This window comes from Nanorana parkeri, unplaced genomic scaffold, assembly GCF_000935625.1.
Source record: "Nanorana parkeri isolate BGI_ZX_2015 unplaced genomic scaffold, ASM93562v1 scaffold964, whole genome shotgun sequence".
NCBI lineage: Eukaryota > Metazoa > Chordata > Amphibia > Anura > Dicroglossidae > Nanorana > Nanorana parkeri.
The window spans coordinates 169,538-182,864 of record NW_017307232.1 but is presented as its reverse complement, the minus strand read 5'-3'; the positions used below and the strand labels follow the sequence as shown (position 1 = coordinate 182,864).

The following is a 13,327-nucleotide window of genomic DNA, read 5'->3' as shown; positions in this document are numbered from 1 at the left end:
AGATTTCGTAGAGCTCTGGGTGGGATGAGATCTCCAGTCCTGGGGCCAGGTGTTGCCAATGACCAGCCTGGGCTAATCAGGTGGCTGAGAGCAGCCTTATCAGGAAGCCAGCCGAGTGCTCAGGGGAGTGTTGGAGTTGTGTGTGTGCAGGGAGCACACGGACACAGACCACCTCGGGTGCATGCTAGACGCACACGGAACAGCCAGGGGTGGCTGGGAGAGGTCAGGAAGGTCGGTGACCCTAGGACCTGCGGTACAGTCTGCTAAGAGAGCAGAGTGAGGGCTCACGAGGGGTGAGCAGCGTGAGTGTCTTGAAGCTGAGGAAAGCTACAGAGCCATAACAAGGACTGTCTTATGTTGCTGTTTCAAGCTATTTTGTGTTTGCCCTTTAATAAACTGCATTCTACTTGATTTACCTGGACTACAGTGGAGTGTCCTTGTTACAGTCCGTATACCAAGTTTTGAGCGGACATATTCCCTAAGCAAACATACAAAGCTATCATATTTTATTAAATTATAACTAAAGTTCAAAACAAAAAAATGCTAGAAAAATTCCAGGGTATTTTGGCAGAAAAGATGAGCAAAGTCTCTTGTGCCAAAAATGTCTCCCTCTTGCACTTAGCAATTTTTTTATTTTGTATGCATTGCACTCGGTGCATAATAAGTGCAGTGCACACTCTGTACTTAGGGAATGGTGCCTGGTGCTGGGCATAAATGCATATCAAGGCAAGGGGCAACCCACAATGCAAATATACACTATATCAAAATGAAAAGCATTTAGGTGATTTGCATTCAAAGTCTTGACCAGTCTGGGATCTGCAGGTGACGCCTGTAAAATTGGGGGACATGGGACTAGCTCCCTTGTGGTAGCAGGTATCTTTTAGCCTCACACATCTTAGTGACAAAGTTAAACTTTTTTTTCCCCCTTCCCAATCCTACTGTAGGGACTTACCTTAAAGGATGTCTCTTAGGCCTCATTCACATGAGAAACAGCCGGCACGCACAGCTCCGTGCTGCGTGCACGGCCGTATCTGTCAGCTCCCAAGTAAGTGGCCGTATGCCGCCCTATGCTCACCCACCCTGCACATCTGTGCGGGTACTCGTACGCTGACAGGATGGATCCTGTCTGCTTCCAAGACGGGACACCTGTACCCATACGGACCTGCACTTGGGGTGAGCGTAGGGCGGCGTATGGTCATGTACTCCCATAGAGAAGGACAGGGGCTGCGTACTAATCACACGCAGCACCTGTCCTTCCTGGGAGCTGCCCAATACGGCCGTGCACGTTTACCCAAATAGAGCTTTCTTTTGGTGCTATTTGATCGCTGCTGGTTTTTATTACATTTTTTTATATAAATGAAAAAAGACAAAAAATTGTGGAAATAAATATTTTCAACTTTTTGTTATACAAAATATCAAATAAAATTAAATTTCTTCCTAAAATTAGGCCAAAATGTATTCTGCTAAATATTTTTGGTTAAAAAAAAATCCCAATAAGTGTATACTAAGTGGTTTGTGTGAATTGGTACCAATTATAAGTCTTTTGAAAACATGGTTTTTATCCATATGGTGTCGAACAACAAAATCGGTATTGCTCTGGGTAAAGGATTGGTTTAGGAATGATATGGCCGGTATATTTTTTTCAAACCTTGGTGTGTCTGCTACATAAAGTCTTACAATTTGAGGAAGCTGAACCCCCCCCCAGGAAAAAAAATTATCTACGGCCCTGCTAGACGCTGTAAAAGTTTTAATTTAGTAGCAAAATTCATCAATCTCATTTGGTACAGACAGCAGTAACCTGTTCTGCATACACACTGACAAAGCATTAACCCCTCCAGAAACACCTACATTCTATGACATTTTTCATTTTATATAGAGGTTTTAAATCCATTTGAAGTTGAACACCGTATCCTCAAAGTGTATGCTTTATAACTGATTTTTGTTTTGAAATGCCTTAAAATAAAAAATTTTCTTAGCGGAGTTGTAGTTCCTGCCCTCACACTCTGGCGCTTTATGCTGGCATAGGTAATAACCCTCATCACAAGTGCTCATAGAGGCTTTTAGTGCTCAGGGCTGTGTCTGACCAAGTCTGTTAGATTACTGAATACACTTTACAGAGTGGTCAAACTCTTGCTTCTTAAATAGACATACTATGCAACTGTTACAACAGAGTGGTGAAGGTAAGACTATGAAAGAGGTTCTTAGTACAATGTCAATCTATTTGTGTGAATTCTATTGGGCTTTAACTGCAAATGAGACCTAAACTTGAAGACCACCCCTCACTGGAATTAATACATGTATTGTTACCACAGCAGCAGAGGAGAGTTCATGGCTGAAGATAAAACTGAAGGATCAATATGACTACTATTATAATATTGAAACTAATGAAGGCCGCTGGACTCCACCAGAGGGGATCACACCAAAGACTTCATGGCTTACCCGCGAAGAGATCCAGGTACCTTTTTTTTATACCTTTTCTGTACGCCTATCGTACGCCTATCGTAGATGTTATCCAAGAGAGTTAAAAAGTGGCACTTTATGTACATGAAAATCTAATTCCGGGCTCCCACAGATTAACCAAATGAATTGCATTCAAGTGTATTTAAAATTGCAATTCCTTGTTACTCAAGTTGCAGGCTATTTTGTGCTTTAGTTAAAATGCATTATTTGTATTGAATGCACTTTGTAGGAGCAAGCTATAACTGAACTGTCCTTTTGGAGACCTTACCAGTCCACTTTCCTGTTCCAATCTTCATTGCAGAGCTTAGGGTCCACCTCCCACTGTGCCTACTTCTAGAGCATAGGTTCCTGGTCCATCGTCACTGACTAGTGAATGGACCAGTAGGATATGGCACATTATATTGATGATGAGGCATAAGGCCACCACACTTGAGCCTGATGTACAGAACAAGGGAGGTCACACGGGCAGATAGGGGAAGTGTACTGGTGGGGTATACTCGCAAAACAATCCTGGTCACACACCGCAAGCTTCGCTGAAAAGTTTATTGCATCACACAGGTACACATCCTCCTGTAGTGGATGCTCTTCAATCTGACCTATTTAAGCCAATAATGGGCTAATTCATAGAGAACTTGGCTGGTGTACACCCGCCATTCTCTCTGGTGCTGCTGTGAAGGAGCAGTGATATTGAGCTATGGAAGTTACTGGTGGGGTATGACCCATGCTACTTCCTGCACCTGTCTTCATCATAAAGGTGAATGCCAATTGTTATGGGTCCACTAATTGGCTTCAATTATGTAAGCTTTGGTGTGCAAAGATGTAGCTAAAACACCAGGCTGTATCCTTAGCAAACATGTGTGCCCTGCCGGGTCTCATTGAAGTTCTAAAAAGTCAGAGGCGCAGGGGCCACTATGGAGCATAAACAGAGTAAACAATGTAGCATACTATATTTCATTTTCAGGTCTGGTAACCTTCTGTAAATGATACAACGTGTTACCCGCACATAGAAGGGTTGTATTTACCATGAGCTAAGCACTATTAGAGGAATTTATCAAAACTGGAGCAGACAAAATCTGGAGCAGTTGCCCATGGCAACCAATCAGCTTCTCTCTTCAGTTTGTTCATTCAAGATTTGAAAATGAAAGCGAGAAGCTGATTGGTTGCCATGCACAACTGCTCCAGATTTTGTCTGCTCCAGTTTTGGACAAATTCCTCTCTATATTTCTCCTTCAGTTTAAGCCTGTCACAAGGCAAATTGCCTTTCTGTAGTCACCGCCCTGTGTTTGTGGTTGAATGTCGTTTTTGAGATGCTGGGGATCTGGAATATGACTCGCCTACACAGAATGTTATCTCAGGAAGTCTGATCTCAGATACAGCAGATTCATGATATGTGTAAATGGAGATTATATCATTTCCAGCTGCTTCTCATTTCATATGGAAATATATTTACCAAACTTCTTGTAAAAAAACATACAGTGGACATTTGAGTGCCTCATATATACACTTCATGCATTGCTTCACAGCAGCTAATCGGGTTCAAGCAGCCTATTTACAACAGATGCTTTTTTTTTCAGTGCATCCCCAACCCAAAGACGAGGCAATTTCCCTTGTTTTCAATTGGCTCAGTTTACACTACTGCGTTTCGGGGGTGAGCTGAAAAAAGTATGCCATGCAGTACTTTTTTTAAAGTGCAGCATGGTGTGCAATAGCAGTGCCGGATGCAAGACAAGGTCATTTGCCTTCTCATGGGTGGTGACCGATCACACCACTGTGTTCCGGTAATGTGTGCTTAAAAAAAGTTTGCTAAGCGCACCGTTGTCAGGGGGCACAGTGCTGGGCATAGTCAGGGGGCACAGTGCTGGGCATAGTCGGGGGGCACAGTGCTGGGCATAGTCGGGGGGCACAGTGCTGGGTATAGTCGGGGGGTACAGTGGGGGGTGAAATAGATTGGGGTACGGTAAAGTAAGGGAATTAATCTTTTACAGTCAATAGAGGGTGTGATGAGAGTAGATGGCAAAAAGGCAGTGAAGATGTGACTGTCGCAAGCAGATGGGATCGCTGTGCACACACACAGTCGTCTCTCCTACACACAGGCACATTCCTCATGATAAACGGCAGTGCCTGTGTCCCCGGTCTCTCCTCCGACTCCCGGCCGAGCCTATTTGCAGGGGCAGACCTGGAGCAGAACTCCACACGTCCCTATGTTAACTGGCCCTGGACCGGGCCCCATAGCGACCGTGTGGGTCGCTATGGCGGTAGTTACGCCATTGGTCTGATGTCTCTTTCGCACTCATACAGAAGCAGACATTAAGACACCAGTGCTAATTTTGTGGATAAGCTAGTAGTTGACCTACCAGTATGTTTTTGTATTGTATCAGGAAAACTTCAGCACCTGTAAGAAACCAGCATAACATGAGAACATACAAGCTGCATTCAGATAGTATACAAGTTAGAAATGATCAAGGATGCAGAAGTACACAGTTACAATACTAAGGACTAAAGCTGGCCATACACCTATAGATTATCTGCAGACTTTCTATGGTCAGATGGAAGAAGTGCAACAGATTCCTCCATCTACGCTAAACTGTGTGGATGGAGGAATCTCCCACTGGGCCAAGCTTCAGTATCTTGCTAGTCGACCCGCTGGTTCTCAAAATACCTGAACAATGCCTGCCTGCATCCAATCAGATTGTTCAGGTATTTTGAGAGCCAGCGGGGCCGACTAACAAGATACTGAAGCTTGGCCCAGTTGAAGATTCCTCCATCCACACAGTGTAGCGTAGATGGAGGAATCTGTTGCCCTTTTTCCATCTGACCATAGAAAATCTGCAGATAATCTATAGGTGTATGGCTTTAGCTTTAGCCACAGTGATTCTCGCAAATAACAAAGGTCAGATGGAATCTAGTTGTGTCAATCTGGTGATACTGCAGACTCCATACTGCCTCTCACATGCATGACGATGTATGAAATGCCGGCATGTAACTGAAGCCAAAACCTTTTTCATTTTGGATAGCGGAGAGGGTTTAAAACACCTGTCAGGTTTATATTGCGGTGTCCCTGTTGGTGAGATTGACCTTCTCTATTTGTCGTGAAAGAAAATACCACATTTTGGGTCGTCACCAGAACAGGAATATATGGGAAATTTTCCAATGGGGACACTAGTTCTGGTGGCCCTGCTGACCGCCTGGGATTTTTTTAAATTTGGAGGAAGTTCCTCTCATTTCCTTCCTGTTGTGGCAATCAAACAAGAAGTGAAATCTCCCCAATGGAACACAGTTGGCAAAAAATGCTAACGGGGGTTATATACCTCCCTTACCTCTTTACAAAACTAAAAAAAGGTTTTGGCTGCAGTTCTACTTTAAGAAGTTTTTTTTGGGGGGGGAGGTTGAAAACCACCAATCAGATTCAGATCTATCTTTAAATGTGAATTATGATGTAAGAAAAAAACATCTTCATAGTGTTGCATTGATTTGTAACTTCCATTACCGCAAGTACAGTACATATAAATTCTTCATGTTCTCCTGGGATCTGGTGACGAATGAGAAGTGGAACCACCTACACTGCTCCTTCAAGCCAGCTGTGGCCCATCACACTCTCCTTCCTAACCCCACTTTAATTCTCTCCTTAGCGCTATTCATTTTCTATTACTGCAGAATCTGCATGGACAAAAAATGTTTGGATTTAAAAAACAGTGTAATGTTCCAAATAATGTATCATTTATGGCTACACCATCACCCCACAAATGACTAATGTCACGATTTATACAGCATCTGTAAGTCATCAAGTCTTCAAGGACAAGGAGTGCTCATGACTGCTCATGTGTTTACTTTGTGCAGTGTTTGCCATTTTCAGTACACTTTGAGCAGTTTACTCTTAAGTCACTAATAGCAAATAAAAGTATAGCTCAAATGTAATTTTAGGTTGTGATGACATTTACTTCATCTGCCCACAGCCTGTTTCTCACATAAGTTTGTGCTCTGTCACTGCATCATGTCCCCGATTCATGCGTTGAGTATAGCGTCACGGCATATCCGGTAACAAATATATATTTGTTTTCTTCTTTTTTAGGCCATCGTGGGAAAGATCACAGCTGATTACAACCGGGAACAGCTGTGGATGGCAAATGAGCATCTGATTACTCTGCTGCAAGCACGGATAAGAGGCTACCTGGCCAGAAAGACATTTCAAGAGAGGAAGGCCTTCCTCCACCAGCAAGAGCCATATGCTGTTAAAATACAGGTATCACTAAAAGTAGTAGTGTACAGTAGTTCAAGTGAAAGTTGTCTGTTTTCTAGTATATAAAAAAAAAAGCCTGCTAGTGTCTCCATGTTATCTGTGCAAACAAAGAATTGGCTTTAACACTTATGCAGGTTTAGGCTTATGCAGGTTTAGGCTGCCAACATGGCATGCCTAAACCAGAATTCTAAATTGTTTGCATATGGTTGTACGATGACTACATGGACAGATGTGGACATGTCCTGATATAGATCGATGGGAACATTCATGTTTTCCGCACACAGCGCTAATGTTTATGTAGTGCAGTACTTATGAAATCAAATGAGTCTAAGTCTAGCACAGGTATAACTATTTCTGGTCGGATAATCGTGCCCATGTGTGGAGAACTTTCTCTGCAAAAAGAGCTGCCGATTGGGTTTATAAATATCTGGAATGTCAAAGGGTACATGCTTGTCTGCATTTAGCATTTTTTTATGACCATTTCTATACCAATGTCTTAACAATAGATCTTTGGATTAAAGTGTTGCCTTAACTTAGTAAAAAAAAAAGTCAGTGAAAAGGGCCCCCTGATGGTGCTGCCATTTTTTTTTTATAGCTAAAACAACTATTGGTCAAATAGATAGTCTTCATGTGAGTCCATGAAGATAAAATACTGCCAGTAATTAAAAACAACAGATATGGACATCACAATTGTTGTATTAATGAGCATCCTAGAACAGGTTCTGCTATTAGATCTGTAACCTATCATAAGGTTCTTTCTGTAGCCACAACAATGAGGACTATGGGGTCTGAAGTCCTATAAACCTGCCACTTCCACTATAGGGAAAAAGCCTGCCCAGTTCAGTTGTTTTGTATCAATGCTTGCAATCACAGACGTACTGTGTGTACACTGAGAAATTCCTATTTCTCCTATGGTGTCCACCAGTAAGATAACACTTAAAAAAAACAAAAAACCTTTTCACTACTGCAGATGATAGAAGCCAAGTATGGTAGATTTATCCCTTGATATTTTCTATAAAAGAAGCATAGAATATAATGACAGATGTAAAATCCCTCATCCATGCTCCCATCAATAACCCACCTCTCACAGGTGTTGTACAGTGGTGTCACGCTCAAGTATCCTTCCATATTTACTATTCTTTTAAGACCGCTTTTCCCAACCTTTTTTCAGTCACGGCACCCATTAAAAGTTTGCAAAATCTTGAGGGACCCCATCTAATATGTCATAGATGTTATGACATATTAGATGGGGTAATAACAGCAAAAACACCCAAAAAAGTGGGTTTCCCCTTTTACATTGAAGTGCCCCCTTCAAATCAAGATTCCCCCTTCACATCAGAGTCACCCTTTGCATTAGTAGCCCCCCTTCACATTAGTAGCCTCCCTTCACAACAAGATCCCCCCTTTCATATCAGAGCCCTCTCCTTCACACCAGAGTTCCCCTTTTACTTCAGAAGCACCCTTCACATCAGTCTTCATTCCCCTTTCACATCACAGTCCCCCTAGCACAAAATTTTGAGGCACCCCTGAGAAAGCCAGAAGGCAACCCATTTATTGTCCATACCCTCTAAATATATCTTAATGCTTTCCAAGCAATACCTTAATTTATAATATAAACAAATTCCATGTATTTTGTGTAAAATCTCTATTATTATTACTAAACTGTCAAGCTGGCATACTGCGTTTCATTTGAGTACCTCTAGAACCAGACATACCTCTGACAGTATGTGTACCACATAACATTATTAAGTTTATCTTGGGTACCAAACTGTCCTAAACATTATGAAGAATTGTACTATTACTCTTACAAAACTAGATTATTTAAAGATTAAACCAATCCAGGAACAGGGGAGAAATGGGAAGGAAGCCGGTTTCCAAATTTATGTTTGATGGTAATAACACAATTCTGTACTAATATAAACATGTAGAATTATGTCTAATGTCAATGTGTTATCGTTCACTGTATTTTCTTAACAAATAGGCTACTTGGAAAGGATATAAACAGAGGAAATCCTATACTGACAGACTGAAACTACTGCAAGGAAACATAATAGGCATTGTCAAGGTATTCAGTTTCAGCCATATATAATGCTACTGATTTTAACATTCTTATACGTCATAGTTGGTTTTAGTCTGAAAAGTTAGTCAAATATTTGGACAAGTTTTCATCAAGTTTTTTTGTGTTGTATGATAAAATATATTTGTCTTTAGCCTGACATGCAATATATGACCAAAAATCTAAACATTACACATTTTATGAGCTTGTTTTAACATCCCATTCCAAAACCATGGGCATTAAAATAGATTTGCCCCACTCCAAAACCCCCGTCCCTCCCCATTTGTAACTGCAACAACCTTCACTCTTCTGGAAAGGCTTTCCACAAGTTTTTGGAATATGTGCCTATTCAGCCAAAAGAGCATTTGAGGACAGGTACTGATGTTGGACAAGGAGACCTAGTTCATATTTGACGTTCCTGTTCACCTTAAAGTTGTTCAATATGGTAGCAGTCAGCGCTCTTTGTAGGCCACTCGATTTCCTCCACACCAAACTCATCAAACCATGTCCTTATAGACCTGGCTTTCTGCACAGTGGCACAGTCCATCTGGGACAGGAAAGGGCCTTCCCCAAATGGTTTCCACAAGGTTGGAAGCACACAATTGTCTAAAATGTCTTTGCACCGTATGCTGTAGCATTAACACTACCCTTCCCTGCAAACACCCGAACCCAAGAAGTTTGAGGGTTGTCTATACACCATAGAGAAGTGTGCATGTCCTTTCTTCACTAGTGATCTTCATAACAGGAGATATGGCTCATTTTATTTTATTAGTATTGGTCTTGGCCTCTCTGTGGTGCACTGCATGGTGGTCCTGAATGTCATGTAAGCATAACCATGTGTGCCAAAAGCAGAAGTAGGCAGAGACTCATACCCTCCTTATATATGGACTTGCATGTGTTTTTTCGGTTCTCTCAGTTGGCAGATCATTGCAGGCATTACATTGTCATCTAATCTCTATGGCCAGTTTTTTGGAGTTGATGACATGCCGGCAGCTGAGAGATTAATTATCAAATGACTTGTATTTTTTAGTCAAGTACCAGTGTGCCATTATCCTCTTTATGTCATGACATTTACTTCAGTTATGTCTGTGAACAGAGTGGAGTGTAACTGTGACACTGTGCTGGAGAGACAATTACAGTGAGAGAGTGTTTGAAGATGGTGGGGTCAGCAGGATAAGCAGTCATTTAAAAAAAATTTAAAAAAAATTGAAAGGGGGTCAGCATAAGTAGCCTCTTTATTTCCATCATGATGTGGTTCCATTATAGAAAATAATTGCAAAATCCCTTCAACTAATAATTTTTTTTTATTTATGGACTAATTTTTCCTATACATCCGTTAAGTTGACCTTTGTCTGTACAAGTGATTCTGATGTGTAGTTTAGAATATTTACCACCCAGTAATTGAATACCCTCTACTTTGGTCTGTTTAAGATTCAATCATGGTTCCGTATGCTAAAAGCAAAGAGAGAATACCAGAAGAGGATCCAGTACTTTAAAGATCATGTGAGTTCTCCTTCTATAAATATCAGTGGAATTATTTTGCCTTGTAGGACACACCATAAAACTGCCTTCCTTTATCACACAGGAGAAGGAAATAATAAAAATACAAGCATTTCTGAAGGCAAACAAAGCCAGAGATGACTACAGGACATTAAGTAAGTGTTCAGGGAGAATTTCAATGTTGCAAAATGATATATTTACATTTAATAAATAACTGAGCAAGAACTAAACAGAATTGTGCAAGGTATTACTTGTCTCTCTCTCTCTGCGCCATATTGGCTGAACCACCCAGTGCTATCATACTATGTGATGAATGCATAGATGTGTCCACCCAAGATAAACAAATTCCATCCAGCAAATTACACTCTTACACAATGTGTGAATCTTGGGTGAAAACGTAAATAGACCCCTATAGGTTTAGTTGTGCCCACACACATTTTATTAAGCTGATCATCTAAAGATCAAACCATGCATGGGGATTTTTCATCACCTTCAACTTTGGCTAAATTGCAAAGAAAGTGGTGTTACGGGCTCGTTCCCTTCAGCAAGCCTGGCTCAAAGCATGGCTGCTGGTGTGCAATGACCGGTACAGTACTGATGCACCAATTACAGCGCATCACACAGTTTAACTTTTTTTTGTTAGAACGTTACTGAAATTACATGAGTTGTGATAGTACTGCATTGCACCATGCTGCACTGAAAAAAGTACAACATGCTGCACTGAAAAAAGTACAACATGCTGCACTTTTTTCAGCTGTGTGACACAAGGCAAATTGCCTTCTTTTGCGTTAAGGCTACGCTGGAAAAAGCGGCCATCGCAGCCCCAACGCTTCTGCTGTGAACGGGCCCTAATAGTTTGAACATTTTCATTAGAGTTTGATAGGGTTGTAATGCATGCTGTATAATTGAAACACGTTTTTCTTTTGTTCTATTCTTTCTTTTATGCAATTAAGATTAATAATGAAAGCAATAGTCTAACAATAAGCTAAGAAGCTGGGTCAGGGCCTGTAAACAAGAAAATTTTATTTGTAGAGGCGCCAGTGATGTAATTCCAGGCCTAATCTTGTTGTATAATTTTACAAGGAACATTTATTATCTATAACCAGATCCTCTGCAACATATGTGTAGATCTATAATCGGATGAAATCGGTTCCTGTTCTTATTCTTTTCACGTCTCCTTGCAGTTTGCTCAGAAAACCCCCCTCTTAATGTGGTGAGAAAGTTCGTCCATCTCCTGGACCAGAGTGACTTGGACTTTCAGGAGGAGCTGGAGGTGACCAGGTTAAGGGAAGAAGTAGTGACAAAAATTAGGTCAAACCAGCAGCTGGAGAAGGATCTCAACCTCATGGATATCAAAATCGGCTTGCTGGTGAAGAACAGGATCACTTTACAGGTCAGCATTCCTGTATGTATTTTTGGCATGCATTAAACACAGGATGGCGTTCCTGAGGAGCGCGGGAAGTAGGGTGGACATGATTGCCTTTCCTTAGTAGCACAACTTTATAAATGCCAAAGTTCCACAAGTTCAAAGAAGTGTATGCAGGTGCCTCAACAGAGAAGGTGAAGAAAGGTTGGGTAGTTAAAGAAGAACTCCAGGTAACTTTAACACTAAACCTTAGGCACAAAAGGTTTCATTTGTATATACTCCTCAATAGCCACCAAGTATAAAAATTCACTTTGTGTGCACCACACACTTTGTGTGCTTTTGAAAACCCAGATGTTGCCTTGTAGAAGTAGCTTTGATATCATCGCTGTTCTGTACATAGCCTTTGCAGAGAGCAGAGCTGTGGAAAGGACCCCGCAGGTCCTCCGACTTAAGGTTGCTTGCAGAAAACTACAGTAGAGGGCAGATACAAGACCAGTCATCCTGCACAGGAGAGAGCAGCAGTGACTGGTCTTTACTACAGGAAGCTCCTGTATAGAGGTTAAGTTTTACACTGGATTACTGCACAGACCTGGAAGAAATACACAAAGGACACCAATATTTAAGTAAGAATACACATAACTCTTGTATGTAGACAATATTTGCTTATCCTTGAGTTCAGCTTCAATGTACGGTGCCCTCCTTAGTAAGTGTAATATGCAGTTTACATTTGCCTCATTGGTGTTCTTTGGTAGATATCACCCTGCAGAAACCGGACTGTAGTGTTCTTATTGGTCCAGCCAACCTTATAATGGTCCTAATGCTCCCCCTGCAGAGAAGCCAACTACAGCTTTATAAAGAGCGGTAGGAGTACCAGAGACAGCCAGGTCTTTGCAGCCAGAGACACCACAGAATAAACCGAATATTACTCTTACCTCTGAGAATACAATATATTATACCTTCCCCGACTTCTCCTTTTAGGAAATATTGCGTTATGTTTCAAGAATGTTTTAAAGGCATCATAAAACTTCACATACCCAAGACCTGTTCAGACCAGTTCAGCCATCTTGCTAAGTACACTGGCCGCAGTACAGCTGAAACTGTTCTGTAGGCGGTTGTGATTGTAGAATTTCCAGAGAAGATTGTAGGTGAGATAAGTGAGAAGCTGGTTTCTGTTTATCGGAAGGGTGTGGTAATGAAAATCACTGTTTTAATGCATACAGGACCAGAGGCAGCTCTAGACTTTGCAAGGCCTTAGGTGAAACTTAAACATGAGGCCCCACTCACAACCATGAAGGAAAATTGATGGCGGTATGGGGTTTTAGGAGGCTGCTTTTTATTTATGTTTTAATTTTAGTTTAACTTTATTTTAAATTTTTTTTTTTTGCATTTTTTTTTTTTTGATTGACAGCAGGCAGTGGGCGGGTGCAATAGCCAGTCTGTTATTGGCTACTGAAATTTAAAAGAGCCAATAACAGGCTGGCTATTGCTGCTGGAATGGGGACGATCGCGGCTGACAGCAGAAGCGCGGAGGGGTGAGTAGACGGCACAGGGGACGAAACTCACAGACTGTCAGAGGTTTCTCCTTACAGTCTGTAACCGGCTGTCTGTCCCTCTGATACAGATCACTGCAACCCATTACAGTCTGTAAGGAGAAATCTCTGACAGTCTGTGAGTCTGCAGTTGTCTGGGGGGACGGTGCTACCATTTC

The 13,327-nt window shown here is 41.5% G+C and overlaps 1 protein-coding gene across 4 annotated transcripts in view; it reads left to right on the top strand.

Annotated features, from left to right (window-relative positions):
- The window catches only part of IQGAP2 (IQ motif containing GTPase activating protein 2), a 236,998-nt gene that overhangs the window by 193,112 nt on the left and 30,559 nt on the right, over nucleotides 1–13,327 (top strand). For 3 of the 4 annotated variants that reach the window (XM_018566629.1, XM_018566626.1, XM_018566628.1), the window contains 6 exons: nucleotides 2,313–2,455; nucleotides 6,530–6,700; nucleotides 8,679–8,762; nucleotides 10,185–10,256; nucleotides 10,339–10,408; nucleotides 11,438–11,646. In XM_018566629.1, the coding sequence (XP_018422131.1) occupies nucleotides 2,313–2,455; nucleotides 6,530–6,700; nucleotides 8,679–8,762; nucleotides 10,185–10,256; nucleotides 10,339–10,408; nucleotides 11,438–11,646 (749 nt within the window). The remainder of the gene's footprint in view (nucleotides 1–2,312; nucleotides 2,456–6,529; nucleotides 6,701–8,678; nucleotides 8,763–10,184; nucleotides 10,257–10,338; nucleotides 10,409–11,437; nucleotides 11,647–13,327) is intronic. The other variant, XM_018566627.1, reaches the window with a different exon arrangement.